The sequence below is a fragment of the Pezoporus occidentalis genome, unplaced genomic scaffold (assembly GCF_034315485.1).
Source record: "Pezoporus occidentalis ecotype Australia unplaced genomic scaffold, CSIRO_AGI_Poc_V1 ctg116, whole genome shotgun sequence".
Classification (NCBI taxonomy): Eukaryota; Metazoa; Chordata; class Aves; order Psittaciformes; family Psittacidae; genus Pezoporus; species Pezoporus occidentalis.
Window position 1 is genome coordinate 1725172 of NW_026912951.1, and position 20890 is coordinate 1746061.

Consider the following 20890-nt stretch of genomic DNA (forward strand, 5'->3'; position numbering starts at 1 on the left):
CCTGGCCCTAGATTCTTTGTGTAAGTCACCAAATCCTCCATTGTCTCTACTACTTCCGCCACAGTCAGATATTCCAATATTCCTTTGCAGACACGGATGATTTTACGGACCTAAAAAAAGAACATACCAGCATTTCTTAGATGAAGCTAGGTTACACTTGAATTAGAAATGAAAGCCTGTTGCTAGAACAGCATAGGTATAGCATTTGATAACGTGACTTATGGGCAACCACAAAGGTCTGGGATACTTACTAAGTTACCCAAAATGCCATTATTCAAGAATGCTGCACTGACAAAGACAGTATTTAAACATCATTCTACTACTCAGAAATGATAAATCCTACTTCCAGTGTTTGCATTTTGTATGATAAATTAAGGGTAGCATTGATAATGGAAGTGAGAAGGAAGTGCATTTAAGTATGCTGGCAAGCTTGAAGTTTCTCATTGCAATTTCATCAATAAAAGAAACCCCTAACTTATATTACAAAGCAAAACTACACAGAAAGCAGACTAAAAACTTTCAGGGGAAATATTATTCACCATACAGCTTTGCATATGGATAAAACATTATCCAGCATTCCAGTGGGAAAGGTAGATCCAACATTTTAAGCTTTCCAGAAAAATGTACTTCATTTACCTCTGAACATCTGCCTTAGCTTAACTTCTTCAGTTCATACTTGATTCCGAAACAGAATTCTCTGTTGGGTAATATCCTAACCTCCTGAACCACATTATTTCTGACAACACCATGAACAATTCTCATTGAAGAATGAGACAGTTAACATTTAAATCACATCAACCACATTCAGTGTTCAGTCCCTAGAACAGATCAGTTTCCTGGAAAACTCCTTTCCAGTTTTGTCCCAATGTTAGTTTATCTTGAAGCATAGTAGGATAGAGACATTTATTTGTAAAAAGTCAATCATTCCGAATTAGCATTCTTCTTTTGATTAACAGACACTTGTCAGACTAATTCAATGAAGCATTGACTCCATAGAAGTCAACTCATTACATAAACACTGGAAGCAGGGAGACTAACAGCTATTAACTTCCTTGCAATTCTGTCCTGTAACACACCACAGTAGCTGTTAAAAACCACTTTAAATAATGAAAAATCACAAGTGCCACAGAGAAATCCCATAGCATTCTCCTCATTTCAGAGGAATATGCTAACACTACCATGAGCTGATTGAATGAGGCACAAGGATGCCAAGTGAAACCACTCAGAACAGCAGGAAGAGTAACACAATTTCATAGATTAGCAGACTGTTGTATGGGTAAAATTTACATTTAACATCAGAATTTCTAACAGTGTGAGCTTAATGTCCCCATAATAGCACAATATTTGATATTTAGAAATGAGCAAGACTCCACATTCCCAGAAAGAGGCTTACAATAATAAGTAAAATTTGTAACAAAAAAAAATTCAAATGTAAGACACACAAAACTCCCTTTTTAAGTTTCCTTGCAACTCTGGCTTTTTTGTCCAGATGAAAATGGACAAAAAGCACCTCTAACTACTTTTTGACTTACGTAGCAGCCAAAATACAGTAACTGTTACATCTATCTGAACACATCATCTGGCTGACCCGCCAGACAGTCTGAATTTGTATAACCTCCCATGCCCAAGGCCAATTAAATTGCCACAGCTAATGAGTCAGACAGAGATGTCTGGAAGTGGCCTAAGGTTTTTCAGTGAAAGGATACAGAAAATATAAGGCTCAGTTATGGGTATGGTAAGGAGAATACAGAAAAGTGTCAGGAAGATGTCAGACAGGGTTGATGGGATCTAACCTTTCTGAAGAACAATCACAGGCATGCCTAAACATTCTATCATACAAAGATGCTCTTAACAAAACAGACTAACAAGCCTAAGCTCCTTCTGACAGAAAGGAAGGCAAAATATGCTTCCAATCAAGCTAAAACAATCAAAACCACATTCATCTACTCAATAGTTTAGATTAGCTAATTCAGTTAGGTTGGCGTTTGAATTAATAATGCTATTGCGCAGATACGTATGTCAGTCATCTTGGGATTCCTACCTCTGCTTCATCAAATGTCAGAAGCAAGTCTGACGTTCCAGAAAGGATGCCTCTTGATCCATCAATTAGATAGTCACGAGCTGGCACTGAATAAGGATCTGCTTGTAGCATCTGGGCTGCCCGAACAAGTTTGGTGCAGGCATTCTCCACTCTGAGGAAAGTCATCAAACAAAACTTGCTGATCAGTTTCTATCTACATGACAACGCTGAGAAAACACTGGATTTGTTTTTAACTTTACTACTTAATGTGCTGCAAGCAAGCTCCATTCTACACCTTTAGAGATTGAAAAGCAAGAGTACTTATTGTATTTCTTTTAACAAGAAAGTAACCGTTGACTATATGACAGTTTTTCAGAAGTCATGCAGTCTTCTAATGCAGGGAATGTTTGAAGAATCACATGTACAGAAGTCAACGCAGTGTCATTCAGGAGAGATCCAACACAGCAAAACACCCTTCATTCTTAATGACAAGGGCAGGGGATGAAACAATTATTGTTTTAGAACTTCACAATCAAAGTAATTGTTAACCTTTATCAGCCTTGCATTTACATTGTCATTCAAGAAGCAATTGCTATGAATAAAAATTAAATGATAGCTACATGTTAAGACAAGAGAACAGAAGAAAACCAAGATACTGCACCCTGCTTGTTGAAGTTGTAAGCCCAGCTCTTCAGAGTGTTAACACTCATGACAGAAATAGCATTTTAAATAGCCACAAGATTTAGTGATAAGGCATGAATTTCAAATGCAGCTTGCAATTCCAGGCTTCAAAACAGAGAGGAGGTTTTGCAAGATATGTAATATGCAATATGTAATTAAAATAACAGAAAAGATACAATACATAAATGAGCTCGGAAATTAGGTTCCATCAAACCATTTAACACAACAATTTTAAAATACCAAGAACTGGAACACAGAAAGGCTTTTGGGTTTATTTTTCATTGTAATTACTTTATGACACCTTAGAGAAATACAAAATTCAGACTTCACTTCCATGTTAGCTAGGCTACTTATGACTGTAGTTACTGACTACACTGACTATGACTTTCTTCCATTTTCTCCCATTTATTTGGCAGAAATGTAAGTGTAGTCTAATACATAGGCTCTATGCAGTGTGCTCATTCAAGTTACACAAGGTTCCAACAAACATTAAACCCTTTATAATTACAACAATACTATCTCTTTTAGCAACTTTTTCATGCTTTTCATATAGCTTATTTTCTACTGACCACTTAGACACACTAATCATAATTTCAGTTAAGTAATATTAGAAAGTTACACAGATATCCCATTCCCCCCCCCCCCCCCCCCCCGCCATGTTCCTTGTTAGCACAAGGCACAACTTAATGGTTATATCTGAATTTAATATTACTAGAAATAAAACACTCATTACAGGAGAACATACTTTTTTCAGAAAGTTAAGTTTTCAGGTAATGGCTCCCTAGAGTAGATCGAATTGGGCCAGCTGACCTTACCATAACTTGCTCTTTAGTGAGACATCTGTTCAGCACATCAGACGGGGGTAACTCATAACCGAGTCAGAAAATACAGGAGGACTTCAAGGCAGAAAGCGGGAAGGCTCTGCTCATTATTATGCAATGTACTTAGTTGTATTATCAAAGTTAAGCGACTTCCCTAAATTAGATTTTCACACTTGCTTCTCAAATTTATTCTTTTCAACCCTGCCAAGAAAGGGATTAAATGAATCACCTATTCAGCCAGCTCAGAGCTATAGGGTCAGAAATACTTAATTTCCTACAGTTCAATTTCATGGTCATCTGTTTAATACTAGTAATTATCTCAAGACTGGCTTTTTCATTTGTAAAGAAAGGAATTCATGTAAATGTGTACTAACCCAGAAGTCACTATAATCAACGAAAATAAAGTTCCTAAAGATTCAAAGTTTTCTTTTACAGCTTTTAGAACTCAACCTCTGAACAGTAAACTTGCATTTTACTTATACAATGCCTATTTTTTATAAACTTCCCAGTGCATTTGAAAGACCTCAGGAGTGTGCACTATGTACAAAAAAGCAGAGTGGTGCTTAAAAACCAAACACCCTCCATTCCCTGCAAAATATACATGCTAGGAAACAAAGGATTAGAATTTGAGAAACAAAATAATTCAACTACTTAAATTAAAAATAAATTAAAAAACACCAAACACAAAAAAAAAAACAACACTGAAAATATTCACTGCAGTGAGCCTCTTGCTCTATCACAAGAATCAAAACATTTACAAGTTTTGAATAGAAGTTCATTGCTATGGTGAATTGTCCAGTCCCTGTTTTATACCACAACCTAAAAAAAAACCAGCTTTATAAAAAAACCCGAATATATATATATAGCCCGCTTGGCTATCAAATAATGTTAATACAGAATAGCATTATTGCTTGATTTGTTAAATGAGTATGCATGCGCAAGTTACACACAGATGAATTTTTATTCCAGTGTAAACAAATTAGGTGGTATCCTATTCTTTGCCAAGATATTACAGCTTCTCCCTTCTTCACAGGAGAAGTATAGCAGGTAATATGAATACACTGCAAAACATCTGATGTAAGTTATATGCATTACTCATACTCCTTAATGATTAAGACAATTAAGAAAAAGAATGTCATTTTTTAACTCTAGGTCAGTTGTTCCAACATGGTTTATGTCAGTAGCATGCAAAGGTATGCATGACATATTTTCTCCCTCATTCTCCAAGAGCAGTTCCCTCAAAACTGATGGTCTTTTTGAATGAAGAAAATGTGAACAGGGAATGCAGTGCTAGTACACACACACACTACTCCTTAGTACACGTACACTGCTCCATATCCCATCATCCATATGCCAGTACCAGTTCTGCTGGAGCACTCCCTTAAAGAGGAATGCCTCTTTTAATGTTTCAGAAACAAAAAAAACCCTCCTCTTGGGAAAGAAAGCAAAGAAATAAAATCAAAATACCCCCACAACACTCATCTGTTTCACTTCCTGCACCCAAAGCCTGCCTTTTAATGCAGGAAAAGGTCAGTTCGGCAGTTTACCTGTGACTGTCACTTGTCCCCACAACAAAGTATGGGTGACAATATAGGTGTGACTCCAAGGTGTTAACAAGGAGCTGTTAACATGTAGTAGTTCCTTTTGATATAAACTCAAGATTAATAAAAAGCTCAAATGCAATAGATCATCATTCAGAAAGGTGATTGAACATTCCTAACTCATTAGTGCATCTAGGATAGTAAGTACTAAGTGAAGTCTTCATTATTGTGCCAGATAGCTTTGTTTCCCACTTTTCATTACATCACAATTCAAGCAGTCATGAGCTGCTGTAGAAAAAGTTCTTGCATTCAGCATGTGTCTGCATCACATTTCTACAGTAATTTAACTATTTAAGTCTTCACAATCTGCTAAATGTTGATCAAAGGCTGGATACAGTATAGCAATAAGAAAATCTCTTTTTCTGAATACTTTACTTGTCTAGATGAACAAGAAATTGGGAATTAACCAAAACTCTACATATCTTTGAAAATGAGCACAATTCAAAATTACATGGCTGTATACAACTCATCAAGAAGCAAGTAAAAAGTGTTGGCCTCATTTCAATACATAAACAGTGCCCTCAAGAAAATTCAAATTAATAAAAGAAATCAAACCCCTCTGCACCCAAACCAGATCACACACCAGAATAATAAATACTGTAGTAGATTGTATCAAAGGTCCATTTAGCTCAGTATCCGGTCTCCAAAAGTAGCTGCAAGTAGATGCCCAAGGAAGGTTAAGAACAGCATAAGTATTATACTTCCTCTGGCCACTCTCCCATCCTCCAAGTACTTTCAGTTCCTGAAACTTCCTGCAGTTTGTCTATTTGATAACCCACAGGGGATTCCTCTAAGTACTTATCTGTTAACCTCCAAACCTATTAAAAAAATTTTAGCAGCACACGACTTACTGTGCAAAGCAGCTCTCCCTTTTGTTGGTTTACAAGCTACTAGCTTAAAGCAATGCCCCCATCAAGATCTTGCATAAGAAGTACCAGTTTCAATCTTCTCCATGCAACTCATACTTCTTCAGACCTTTGTCAAGCCTCAATCCCCACTGTCATCTTTTCCAGGCTGAAGAGTTCCAGCTTTGCATCATGCAGCAGCAATTCAGTACCTTTGTTCTCACACTCCTATGAGCTTTTTCCAGTTCTACAATAGTCTTTCTAAAATTCACATACCTCAAGTGCTTCCAGTATTCAAAGCATGGGAGACAAGCACAGAGTGATGTTTTGGTCTCCCATTCTTTGCTGATAAACCTAACATTCGATTTACTTTTTTTTGGACCATTAATGATCTAATGGATGCTCTTGCCCCTGTATCACAGCTCACTATTGGTAATGGTCAGTTCGGAGTCATTTATCCTATCTGATACTAGACCTGCTGCTCTCCCACATGTTCATCGCTTCAGATCTTTCAAAATAATTTTGTCTGCGTTTAATATCAAGTCAGTCAGTTTAATAAGGTCCCGCTGTAATTTCTCAGGATCACCCATTAATCTCATTACCCTGCTTAAGACATCAGGTAATCAGCAAGTAGTTTTGCCTCACAGCTCATCCTGGTTCACAGAGCAGTTGTGAACATGGTGAAAAGCACAATTACCTCCTACCGTTGTCAGGGTTAACCATGTAATTTTTTCATTTCACTTCAAATTTTCCCTTTTCCATACATGAAATTTACTTATTATCCTGTGGCTACTTCAATTTCCTAAAGGCCTTCAGACTTTGCCAAAAAGTTTAGAATTTGGTGTATAGTTTATCACCTGGATTACCCTTATCCCTGTCTGTAATATTTCTAAGAACACTGGCAGAGTTATAAGGCAGAATTTTCCTCCATAGAAACAGTATCAACTCAACCAAAACAAATTATATGTATTTGGTATTTGTTATTCTCTAATACAGGTAATGTCAGACCTATAGGCCTCCTGCTCCTCAGATTCCCCTATAAAGTTCCTCAGACAATAGAATCACTTTGACTGACATACCAGATGGTCTCAAGTGCGAGACTGTACTGCACTACTAATTCAGCTATTTCCTTCTTGAACTTTTATTCTAATACCACCTGGTTCTAGGCATTTTTTAAATTATTTTGTCTTAACATAAATTTCCTCTTTAGACATCAGCACTGTTCTCCATTTCAGTATTTTCTTAGTTGCCTCAATGCTTTTGTGTTTTGTGTTTGGGAATGCATTAACTATTTAGTCATTCTGTACACACTGGACAACACTAGTAGAATGGTCACCACATTCGGTAGGTTTTAGGGCAAAGTCACTTCAGCAAAAGCTTGTCAGTTGGCAGTAAGAAGTTTGGCAATTTCACAAGGAGTGATGTATGATTTTTAACACTTAAGGCAGCAGGAGAAAGTCAGTTGTCCTTGACACGGAGCCATGGAATTAAGAGTGTTAGTCACTGTTCTTCAAATGTCTTAGATTTCCAGGCAGTTACATCATGCATCAGATGCCTATACTGACGAATTTACACTTTTCCACCAGAGAAATTAATAGAAAAGACTGAGAACAACACATTTAATCTGACACTGTTACACAAAACTACCACAGCACACAGGTAAGTAACATTGTTACTCTGTTGTGGGTTGTTGTTTGGTTATTTTTTTTTAAGTGAGAAATACCCTAGGTATATACCTGCACATATAAAATGTAACAGGAAAAGTCACTGTTGGCAGAAATGTTCCTGACAAAGTTCACCCTTGAGACCCCGAAGAGCTATTCAAGCATAAAGAGCATTTTATAATCTCTAATAAGCAGAAATAAGTAACAATGATCTATCATCAGAACAGGTTTCCTGTACCTACAACTGAAGATTTACAATAAAATGGGTTTACTTGATAAACGCTGGTGGCATATCCCTTTTCAAGATTTGGTCTTCTGTTGTCTGCACAGTCTCTTTTCCAACCTGCACAAAAGAAAAAAAAAAGTCATACTTGAGATTTCATTGTAAAGCTTAATGAAAACAAATAGCTAACTAGCAACAACAAAAAATACTTGTACTAATGATAATTCCTTTCACTAGGTTTGCTGTTGCTGTGTCTGGTTTTGAGACCACTATACACTCTGGTTAGAGTAATGCTTTAAAAACCTTATGTTGTTTCCTGCCAACATCTCTGCTAAATTAACTGGAGGAGGCAGACCACTATTCCCTCTTCCCACTCTCCATAGACACAATACTACTGGTTTGCTGCACGCACTTGTAAAATCTTAATCACTGTGAACTCCGTAGGCTTCCCTCACTCCTGATCCTCACAAGTCAGAAATCAAGTTCAAACTAGGAAAAGTTACTCCCATCTTGCTAGTCAATGTGGTCTAGTAGAAAAACATAGTTAATTACTGAGAATACACCCCACATCCATATTCACACCATCCTGTAGGCAAAAATAATTATGCAGAAACTAATAAAGAAAGAGATAGAGTAAGATCTGGAGTTTTCTGTACACTAGCTCTTGTGTTACACAATAGAAGTCTTTATAATTGGTAGCTGGCTCTCTGAACTGTGAGATCACTAACTTGACAAAATATTTCCAGCTCCTTTGTTCACTGTGTTTTCCAGCTGAATAAGCTATTCAGAAAGGCACCACAAAGCAGAAGGTCTTTAACCCAGACACTAGATTGTGTTAAGAGCTGCCAGGCTTGCTCAAGCTAGACAAGATAGCCCTAAAAATCCGTGATCAGCTGGTGCTTAAAGATTTGCTGGTTTTTGACATAAGTAGGCACAGCACTTGCCAATTCTAACACTGTACAGCCTTCCAGAAGCACCATTTCTTTGCAGATTTTCACTGCTGGCCAAAAACTGTGTCTCCCCAGTCTGGCCCTTTTCAGAGGGGCTTTACAGAAGTATGTTGGCCCTAGTATTTTATTTGGTCTAAACACCAAATCAGCCTAGACTACTTTTTTTTTTTTAATCTATTAGTACTACACTCACAAGCAGTCACATAGATATTCATAAGAAATGAAGGGAAGAGCAGAGAGAAGGTTAAAGGTCTTCCAGTTTTTGATAGGTTTATGTCTCTTAATGTCCACTGCAGGCTCATTAACAGCCATGCTCCCTCCTAGTGCACAACTCTGCAGCGTTGCTTTGACTCAAACTTCATGGCAAGGCCTCAGGAGCACAATCATAAATCTATCTCATGCCCTGTTTCTTGGCACAGGGTTACATGACCCACCAGACAGTATGCCTCTTTGTTCTAATTACTGCACTGAGGAAACATTCTGTATATTTCTCAAATATTTCTATGCACACATGCATGATACGGACCACACACAAAAGGGAGTAATTTGCATAAACTTTGCATTACACATTGTTCAGACAAAAGGCTGTCAAAGGTGAAAATGAAGAGCAATATTTTATTTCCAAAGACCTTCAAGATTTATTTCTCTTGCAGCTGTACCAATCTGCATATAGTTCAGTATATTTTAAAAAAATATTTCTGAGAATATAATTTTAAAGAATGCATGAAAAATAGGTTAACGGGGAAGGGGAGCCTTCAATATGAAGGTCATTCTAACAGTCAATATTACTATTTCATATTGAACAGTCAGGAGCAACCAAGAAACAACTTCCGCTCAAGTTACAACACATCACGTGTAAGTTACTCCTAGTTTTATTAGGCCATACAAAACTGATTTCTTTACTCAGTCTGGCAAGCATAAGTCTCTTGTATAAGAGGATATATCTAGGTTCACTACTCAAAGAAGCAATTGTAGATACACAGGCACTTAATACTTTTAAACATACACTCACACATATATATGGACATTCTTTGCTATGGCTAACTATGATCTTTAGACTTCAAATGAAAGCAACATACAGGATATGAGTCAATTCCCATTTTCATGTTTTGTGAGGAGTTTTAACCTCAAAGCTGTCCTAAACCCCAAAGACATTTCTCTTCCAAGTTAATCACAAAGCAGAAACACTAATTTCTCCAGTATCCTCAGCACACAGACAGGACACAAGTTTTCAGGTAGTTTTCATGAGGCCTCAATTAAGAAGGTCCCCCACCTTTCTAGAAGAAAAAGGCCTTTTTACTGTATTTTAAGCACCAATACACAGCACACACTCATGGAATCCGTTTAACTATAAAACACTTGAGGTTCAAAGGAAAGCATTTCATATTTACAAAGCTATTAATTAACCTTTCCAGAAGTACTCTTTCATTTGTACCAAAGGCTTAGAATGGTACACAAAGAAAAAAATACATTTCACATACCAGTTAACAGGCAAAGTCTCAAAACATGAAGCCACATTCATAACCAAAAATACACAACCCCAAAAGAGTTTTGCGGTTTTCTCTTTTCAGCTTTGTGGTTGAAGGGATTTTTTGTTTGCCTTGTTTCTTACTTTTTGTTTTAATAAGATCCGGTTTCTTCAGACTGAATTTTACATGCCCTAAGCAACAGTATCACTTGACTCTACCTTCCCGGTACTCCAATACCAAGTGAATGAAGACAATTTTTTCTTTTCCCCTTCAGATGTAGTATCTACACATTCTTAATCTCAGACAGAACACTTGATGAGCTTCAGGCTAATACAAAACAATTATCTGGGAAACTTGTATTTTATTTCTATCCAATAGAAATCTGTATAGAATTCCAGATCTATCTGGAATCTATATATATGTGGAAAAAAGGGATTCCTCCTTTGGTTTCAGATATTCTTACCTAAGATAATCTTTCCCTAACTAACTGGGAAGCAGTAGTCTAGATAAAATAAAAGCTTGTGATTTTAAGTAATACTGAAGTGGCCATTTTTCATGGCTCCAAAGAAACTGCACTGCTTAGCACAGTAAGGAGACTGTAAAACTTCTTACGTACTGGGCATCTCTTACATGCAGGACACTACCTGCCCAGTGCAGCACAAAGTAAGGGAAGCTCTCAAGCAAAACTTACCAAGACAGTTTCATAATTACAACTTCTACACATCCATATTCCTTTCCATATTCTTTGGGAGATTAGAGGCAAATCAGTTGAATAAAGAATGAGCTACTTCCTGCTTACTCCCCGCTACTAAACAACAGGGAACAAGAGGCAGACAAGTCTAGAAATTTAAAGGAAATGGGATACACACAAGTCAGAGGGCATACATATGGCCACTGAAAAGCCTTCTAGGAATGCTAGAAGATCCAGGAGGAGATTAGGATTTCCTGCTGCTTTTGGTTTTTAACCCTGCTGGTAGGCACTCTTATCTGGCCATGATAAGTAGATCAGTACGAGGTAAGCTTCCTGCTAGGGAGTATTTTCTCCATGGAGGAGCAAGAGGAAAACTTTCTGATCAGGCTGAGGTCCCTCCTTATAACTAGTTTTGTCTGTTTCTACTGCACGAAAGTCAAGACATAAACACCCCACAAGGTCTATTTCCCATCTTCTTAGCCTATTGGATATAGCAAAGAACAGCTGTTCGGTGAAAAGGGGAAATAGTTTCAGTTTCTGTAATTCTCTAAGAATTTGTTTAAATAAAGACACCACAAACAGGCAGTAATATCCAGTTCTCTTCTAGAAGTTTGAAAGTAAGAACTGCATGTATCACATAGAATAACACACACAAATATTTAAGATGAGAGTCCGAGGTTCATTTTTGGGGGTGGTTTCATTTGTGGGTTTTGGGTGGGTTAAAAAAGATTCTCCTGAATGCCTATAGCGACAATAACAGTTTGACAATTTGCCAAGTGATGTAAGTGAAATTTTCATTGCAGCTTATATGATTTCCCCAGTTAAAAAGGAAGATGACCTTAGAAAAATTAGTTCTTGCAATGCTCTAGAAGCTAATTTAAAACATCTGTCATTTTAGCAAGGAGCCTAAAAATATTCCTGCATCATCATCCAGTGAACACATACAGCCCTGGCCATAACACACTAGCATAGCCCCAGGTTTCTCCCAAGAAATAACCTATATTGTAAATTTTGCTTGATAAATCAAAGTACCACTCAAAGTGATCTAGTTTGCATGCTGTAAAAGCAACTTTACCATAAGCCATCTCACATTAATTTCCAGTTACTGGTTTATATATTCTTCCACGTTTTGCAACCTTTCAGGAAGAATAGTGACATGACAATGGGAACATTAAATCTCACATCAAAAATTTATCATACATCAGTGCAGTTCCATGAAGTTCTCTGCAATTTCTTTCTCAATTTCTTTTCATGTCTGTCCTGAAAAAATAAACTAAGTATTTTCTATAACTCCACAGTGATATCAATTTCTACATGGCATAACCATGTCTAGAATCCTTCTCAAAACAGAGTTGCCAGCCACACACCTGCCACCTTTCCCCATACCTGCATTTTAAGAAAGCAAAACTGGCCTAGATGTCAAGACTATGAACAACCCATCAAGCAGAGCTAGGAGGAAGCCAAAGTTATACCAAACTTATACCTACTCCTTGCTGGCACAGATATACATTTCAGCCTGAGCAAAAAAATACAACATGGGCAGAGAGAATTAAATCTTTATAAAAGCATTTGAATTTAGGTGACATACTGACAGGCCTTACACATCACAAAATAAGGAAAATAATGATTGAAGTTAATGGTATCCAGTTGTGTGTCTTACAGCTCTCATAGAGTTCATCCCTCCTCAAAAGGCTTGTTCTTTGAAGGCCTAGCAAGCAGGTCCTTTATCTCAAACTAAGTTCAGAGACAGCTTGTGTCACTGGGTTTAAAGTGGCAAGGGCTCAATCACCACTCCACAATTGTTCAGTTTCCCCTTTGTGAAACAGGCATTGGAGACAGATTACATAAAAAGTTTTTGGGAAGGAGCTCTGGCAGATAAATAGAAGCAAAACAGGACTTAGCTGTTTACCCTCATCATTGTCAGTTACAGTATTCTGACTGCAACCTGTGTTCTGGCTTCTTTATTTACAGCATCAAGTAGATCCAGTTGTCAGTACTTCAAGCTATTTCACTCAGCTCTTTTAGAGTTGGAGAGAATGTTGCTTAAGTCCAGGTTGGACAGAGCTTTGGGTGGCAAGGTTTAGTGGGAGATGTCCCTGCCCATGGCAGGGGGGTTGGAACTAGATGATCTTAAGGTCCTTTCCAACCCTAACTATTCTATGATTCTATGATTATGCCCTGATCCTTAGCTACCATAATCCATGTGGTAATGTTAGCAAAACAGAACTGCATACAATATAACTTAGCAGCAAAGCACAGAACTTTGCCAGATGCAAGTAAAATATTTTTTGGGTACATCATATTTCTTGGTCCCACATAAATTTCACAAGTTACTCAAAAATTATCATCAGATGACACAAACTGCTTCCAGTAAAGATAGAACTTTCTGCAAACTGTGAACAGAAGAAACAAGCAATACTGAAGTGGTTTTAGAAAAATCTAAGAGAATAGGTTTACAGGCCACTTCTCACAATCTTGTCATTCAGTAAGACTGAAAAAAAGTCATTTATAACAAAGTACAATTTTTCTTTTTTAAACACAAACCATTGTTTTTTCTTCAAAAGCTCTCTTAAAAGCATTTAATTAAAGAAAATTTCCAATTTCTTCATCACTAAACTCTCATCTTGCTTTGAATTAAAAAAGTATGATTGATATGTCACTTGCAATTTAACACTGATTTAAGAAGCTTTAAGTTTTTCTACTTCTCTGTAGAGGAATAGGACAATGCAATTAGAGACTCAAAAAGAAGCCCAAATACATATGCAGCTGAATTCTCTTCCTGCTTCCAGTTTATACCAAGTGAACAATGCACATATACTATCAGTGCCATCAGCCAAAAAGACTACTCTTCCTTCAAGCCAAGCATGAACCTAAAGAGACTGCTGAATCACAGCCTATCCACTTTGCCCTTCAGTTAATATGGAAGCTGTACATTGGCTCCCACTTTTCTCAGGATTACCCTGGAGAGTGCATTTCAGGTATAACAAGGTACAATTTCAAAGTCATCTGGCAGATAAATTAGAACACTCCAGCCATCTGGTCCCTAAGAGCAGCAAACTGACCTACCTGTCTACACTGGCGATTAAGACAAATTCAATTGGCTTGAGGCTAAGGAAATCCTGCTGTCCAAGTAAAATACATAACTATAAAACAAGAACCATATGGAAACCAGAAAGTGACATCATTTGGGTACCAAAAAGACTTTTATTCATGCTGCTAATATCTACTCTGTTACCAGTACAGCGCTGAATCATCGGATAATAGGATGCACAACTTAACATAAAGGAAATAAAAGCATATACTGATTACATGAGACTTTTTACAGAATATAATTTGGAAATCAGTTCTTTTATCAAAAGAAGAGTTTCTTCTTCTAAACCAGTACTTCAGAGTTAAACTACTTTAAGAAGTTATAACTCCAGTCAAATAACACAAATCATCTCTGACCTTTGAGCATATACAAAACTCAAATGGAAAAATTGTCCCCTACAAATGCGATTCACAGCTGCAGCTAGCTACTTTTACCTTACAAGAAAGTCTAAGGAACATGCCTCATACCAAACAGCATCCAGACTCCAAAAGCTCTTCCAGTTAATTTGCATGTACCCAGACCTGTGAATCACTGCTAAGTTTCAAAGCATCTCTTAACACAAATCCTGCTGCAGATGTATGCACAGTTTAGTATGGTAGTAAAAGATAACACATGTGACATAGAGCTAAATTCTCTCATTATTCAGACTTGTCTGAAAAGCAACCAACCAAACACCATGATGCTGCTGGTAGGTTTGCTTAATGATCTGCATGTTGGGAAAAAATTCTGGTTGATGAAGATCTCCCCCTGCCCTACCTCCAATAACTGAGATGTATCCTGTTCCCCTCGCCATCAAGCAGAAGTATCTAAAAAGTTTACTTAAGATTAAGGCTCTGGGGCTCTGTTAGCAACAGAGTAATAATAAAAAGCCTTACCACAGGAAGTTCATAGATCGTATCAAGTGGAAAAAGGATTTCTTTCCAAATACAGCAGAATGGCCTAAGAGAATCTGTGTTTCTAATACAGATAAATATTGTACTGCACAGAGAGTCTCTAAATCAACCCAACCTATAGCTCCACACAGATAGTAACAGACTTACTTTCTGCCCAGACTGTTTTCTTTCCTGTATCAGAATAACAAAGTTGGGGGTGGTCTCTGTAACAAGGAATACCCAATTGTTATTTTCTGTGTTGGCACAGAAAATATTCAAGATGCTGAAAAAAAGAAATGACAAGTTAATATGTCACTTCCTGAGTAAGTTTCAGATGCAGAACAGTAGTCTCTTCATCTCAAGTTCACAAGATGTTTGAACAAATCAGGTGCAATACAGACGCCTATTATAAATGCCTTAATTTCACTTTGACTTTCAGCTAGCTACAAATTCTGTTGTTACTTTTTACAACCCAATTTACTTTTTGAAAACACTGCTAATTTGACAAGTATTGTTACCTACATTTTAATATACCACAAATGAAAACATAGGCTGGCTACCAGGCACTGAATTTTAGGATCTTCTATTTGTTATATGCACACTTTTGCTAACTTATGAATATCAGTCTGTCCAACACTGATTTTCCCTCTTCCACATCAAAGAAGAGCACAGTACTGCTTCCCTTATGAGCTCCTTCCTAAAGCATCAGCTGTTCCCGAGTAACAGAATTTTTACCTAAATTGAAGGCAGCAACTGTTGCTGACACTGCTTTTAAGCATATTCTAATTGATTGCTTTGCCAAAGCCACTTGCAACAGACCACCCTTCATTCTAAGCAGTTCTGAAATCCTTATGACAATTCATAGATAAACTCTACGAGATTCCACGGGCTGAGTTGCTAAACTTGATCTCATCTGCCTGTCGTCAGTGCTGGCTTATTTATCTGTCAAGCAAGTATCTATTTCCATTACCTTGATGGTTTACAAAAACTAAATGGGTTTAGTGCTAAATCATGTACTGAGGCAGACAACACATAAGAAATACCACCTTAACCTATTTACTTAACCTGCAAAGGCAGGAACTAGGAAGAGTTCTGTCCCTCACTGACTTTGTTTAATCCTAGTGTTTCCCTCAAGGGCAACATACTAATCTAAAATTACCTTTATTGATAAAGTAGTATTTTTCACTGAGTTTTTAATATTAAAGTATCTTCATGTGCTCACTAATATATGATTGAAGCAACATAAACTCGCAGCATTCATCTTTTGGCAAAAAGCCTACCACAGTAAATGTTTCTTCACCAGCAAGTAGGTACTAACATGGTATTTTATAGTTATTATTCACCTTCTGTAGCATATTGAATAATTTGTCTTTCATAACAGTCTCATTTTACAGTTAACTCACATGTATTTAAGTTAATGGTGTAAACCATTGCTCACACACTAAATGTGATGTTTTACTTATCTACAACAATATCTAATTACACTAAACAAAATAAGGACTAGAAATGGTGGGCTGCTTTCCAAGGGACAGCGTTCATTTTCTAAGAGACAGCACCATTAAAAACTGAAGTGTGTCAGAAACTTGATATCATGTGATTATTTTCCAGCTTGATTTTGTCTTCATTGCTCGTGATCACCAGCTCCACAAGCAATTCAGCATGTAGAAAAAGAACCACTTATATGTGGACTCAAAGAACTTGCAAACTATTACAAAGCTGCCACTCAGCAGAAATAACAAAGAGGATATTAAAAAAAATAAAACCCTAACGAAATGTCTGATCTGGCATTAGGTCTGAGTTAGGTGAAGACTTATTCAGCTGTTCAAATTAGTTTTTAATGAAATTTATCTTACTATGTGGTCAAGTAAGGAACCACTTTTCACATCCAAAAAAGCTTTAAAGACAACTACTTCCAACAGCATTTCATATTTATTTCTTGACTCACACTGAAAACAAATATTCTTCGAAGAGATTAAGTGCTTTTTGTGGTAAAGACTAATAAATTATGGCATAGCAGCAGATGTTACCAGTGTTGTAAGAATCTCCTACTATGGGATGACATTACCAATAAGAGTGGTGTAATCTAAATCCTAGTTGTCAGTGATTCCTTTGAGAATTTATCATTTAACTCATTCTACAGAGCTATTTTCTCACTCAGAACAACTGTCTTCCATGCCATCTAGAACAGAATCTACTCTTAGCCACTTTAACAGTCTATGTTCAGCCATCAAAGCCTACTTTCACTCAACCCAGTGTCAGAACCAACCTAGTTCTAAACCGGTGCTTTGGCACAACATTAATATATATTACATCATACTTCTCTATGCTAACCCAATTAAAGTATTATGAAAGCATTACCCTTACTCTAACTGTCCCTACTGGAAAGTTTAGTTCGCACAATACTGAAATCTGTGTGACTTTTTAACAACAGATTTGTTTAGCCCTATTACTTTAAATTTGACACTGAATCATAAAAAACACATAAGAAAGTTCAGCTTTTTTAAAAGTTTACATTTTAGAGCTCTATCATGCCAGACACTGTACAAATACATAATATTATCCAGTTTAAATATAACAGCAGATCATTGTTCTGTCATGTTAGAAGAATGTTGACAAATCGGCTCCACCTTGGAAAAGAGTATTAAAGCACCACCAACACTTGGTAGTATAATTGTTACCATTTTGAGAAGTTGTAAGTACTATTACAAACTTAAGTTCCTTTTAGAACTTTAACAGAAATCAACGAAAAAGTCCTTCAAATCTTTTAAGGTAAACACGTTTACAGATGAAGTTCCTTTAGCTGCTACAAGAATGTGGCTGAAAACTGAAACAGCAGTATTGCTGCAAATGTGACTAAAAGCATCTCAGCCTATTCAGCCAGGAGAAGAGAAGGCTCCAGGGAGACCTTATTGCGGCCTTTCACTACCTTAAGGGGGCCTACAAGAGGTCTGGAGAGGGACTTTTCACAGGGACATGTAGTGACAGGACAAGGGGGAACAGATTCAAGCTATAAGAAAGTAGATTTAGATTAACCATTAGGAAAACAATCTTCATTATGAGGATGCCCAGAGAAGCTGTGGATGTCCCATCCCTGGAAGGATTCAAGGCCAGGCTGGATGGGGCTTTGACCAACCTAGTTTAATGGAGTGTGTCCCTGGTTTAGTGGAGGGGGATTAGAACTAGATGATTTTTACAGTCCTTTCCAACTCCCACCATTCTATGATTCTAGGATCTCCTGTACAGGAAGCTACACTTGTTCCCAGCAACATTTTGTCCTATTTGAGGAAGTTGCTCCAAATTTAAAACAATGGAACAGAAGGGAACCCCCCTTCTGAGCAACCATTATACTATATTAAAGAGAAATACAAGGTTTTGGGTCAGCTAACAAGTGAACTGGAAAACCTGTCTGAAGAAAGGAATTGCACTACATTGTGAAAGCAGAAGCTAGATCCATCAAGTTTACAAACCCCATTCCAGCTTACTTCCTCCATTGCCACAGTAACAATGTTAGCTATCAGCATCACCAAAACATTTAAAGCTAATAATCCATTTGCAGGAAAGTTTGCTCCTCCTTGCAAGAAAAAAGCACAGGACAACTATGTAAAATCTGCCACAAACAAAGGGTAAACAATAACTCTTTGTAGTAGTTAGTAACTGCTTCAGGATCACAAAGTCTCTTTAGCATTTCACTATCCTGAGAAACTGGAGAACAGGTCAGACACTCCAACTGTCCTGTCCCCATCCCTCACCCCTCCTGCTCAAAAAATTGTCAGAGCAAACTAGTTATGCCAGAAATTAGACTGCACTTCAGAGATAAGCCACATTGTATTCTATAGCTTTGAGCTACAATACTCGCTGATGGCAAGCTGGGAACAGGAAAAAAAAAAAAAAAGGTCAGATCAACAGAAAAATACATTTCTTTCTGCTGCACAGGGGGTAGGCTGGGCTGACAGCTCAAGTGCCAGTGGAGTCTAGTCAGAGTTAAGGAATGCAGGTTTTTTCCAACATCAACTTAAGAGAAAGAAAAGACACGCCATGCTACCACCATTCTTTTTCCTCCTCACAGAAAGACTGAAGTCAAGCTGACGCCTACCTAAGATTTACTGATGTTCTCACTCCCTACCCTTCATTCTTTGAGAAAAAGGGAACTTTTTACAAGTGCGGCAAAGTCAAACAGCACTTCTTCAGCTGCTACTTTAAATCACTTGGCAGTTACTAGCCCTTCACAGGTTTTTCTGTCATTGTGTCAGGGCAAGCTAAATAAAAAGCCATCTTTTCACTACTGCTCTGGAGTTCCAGAGAAACTTCCTTTGTTTATCTCTGTTATTCAGCAGAACTATTATGCTGCAAAAGCTGCAAAGGCAACTAGGCTTGTGAAAGTGATTTTTAGTGTAGTCCAAACACTAGTCAGTTTACCAACTTATCTCACCTAAAATCTACTAAGGGTTTTTATACTTGAGAATATGTTTTCTTTCAACTACTGAGTGGTTTTTGTGACCTGTTTGTAACCAAATCAGCTTTTGAAGACTTAGCTGAAGGATATTTAGACACCTGTATATGTATTCAGAGGTTGAAATGCGAAACATCTTTTGAAATCAATCTTAAGCAGAGTTACAAAAAGAAAAAAAAAGGTAAGATTTTAAAAGCAAATAGACCCACCAAGTAACCTGCCCAGTAACTTCCAAATAGATGCTTAAAGCAGCATTTTTTTCTCATTGTGATAACTTAAGATAAACATTCAATACATCATCTATTTCAGTATCAAAAACCCCTCCTAAGCAAGTTTAAATTACTATATGGACATATGTTAGCAAGTGACAAAGGTCCTGGGTTCAGCAGTAGCAGTCATTTTTCTCCTTCTTGGTAGCTGGTGCAGTGCTGTGCTTTTGACTTTCGACCTGGGAACAGAGCTGATAACAATGATGTTTTGGTTTGGCCAAGGCCTTTGTGAGCCTCATGCTCTGCCAGGGAGGAGGGGAAGCCGGGAGGAAGCAGAGACAGGACACCTGACCCAAACTGACCAAAGAGGTATTCCATACCACAGCACGTCATGCCCAGGAGGTAACTGAGAGTTACCCGGAAGGGCTAGGGACTGCGGGGTTGGAGGAGGTATCGGTCAGTGCTTGGTCAGGCTGGAGGGGCGAGTTATCAGTCAGCTGGTGGTGAGATGTTGTATTCTCTTCCCCTGTTATTTCATTTATCGTTATTATTATTGGTGGTAGCAGCAGTGATTTGTGTTATACCTTAGTTACTAAACTGTTCTTATCTCAACCCGTGGGAGTTGCATTCTTTTCGATTCTCCTCTCCATCCCTCCGGGAGTAGGGGGAGGACAAGAAGGCGGGGGGGAGTGAGTGAATGAGCCCTCTGCCTGGTTTTAAACCACAACACTCCCATAGAGTTTAAAGAAGGTTGAACATGCCAGCTTGTGCGCAGCTAAACCTTAGCAGCGTTTCATTCAATTATGTTCTACTCTATCCCATTTTGAGATTAACAATTTAACTATTTGTTGCTACGGACAGACAGATATTTACCCATTTATAAGCAATCCACTTGTTTGGGGCCTCCAGGAACCAAACCTACCCAAAAACTCCTGCAACATAGTTAATTCACACGAAATCCAGGTAACTTCTACCAGTTTGGTTGAAGTCTGTTACTGCTCCTTCTGAGGAAGTATTTGTGCAGACAAGCAAAACAAGGCCTTCATAAGAAAATAGTTTTATTAATGCAGCCCTTCTCAAAACCAGTTGCAATATGCAGCCTCTTCCAAACTCAGGAAAAGATTTAAAAACAGCAAAGGAAGCAACTCATCTGAAATAACTGAAGTCCAGATGACAGCTTTTAACAGCTTCCCCGCTTGACAGGAAGATTCTCAGGCTCTTCAGCAACTGAAGAGCTTATACACAGAAAATAGCTAGAAGACTATAAATGGGCAAAGAACTGGATATGGACTTTCCTGACTCT

At 37.7% G+C, this 20890-nt stretch overlaps 1 protein-coding gene across 2 annotated transcripts in view; it reads right to left on the reverse strand.

Moving 5' to 3' along the window:
• The window catches only part of VCL (vinculin), a 63275-nt gene that overhangs the window by 28718 nt on the left and 13667 nt on the right, over nt 1-20890 (reverse strand). For both annotated transcript variants that reach the window (XM_062639459.1, XM_062639469.1), the window contains exons 2-4: nt 7905-7975; nt 2042-2192; nt 2-110 (exon numbers count right to left, since the gene is read on the reverse strand). In XM_062639459.1, the coding sequence (XP_062495443.1) occupies nt 2-110; nt 2042-2192; nt 7905-7975 (331 nt within the window). The remainder of the gene's footprint in view (nt 1; nt 111-2041; nt 2193-7904; nt 7976-20890) is intronic.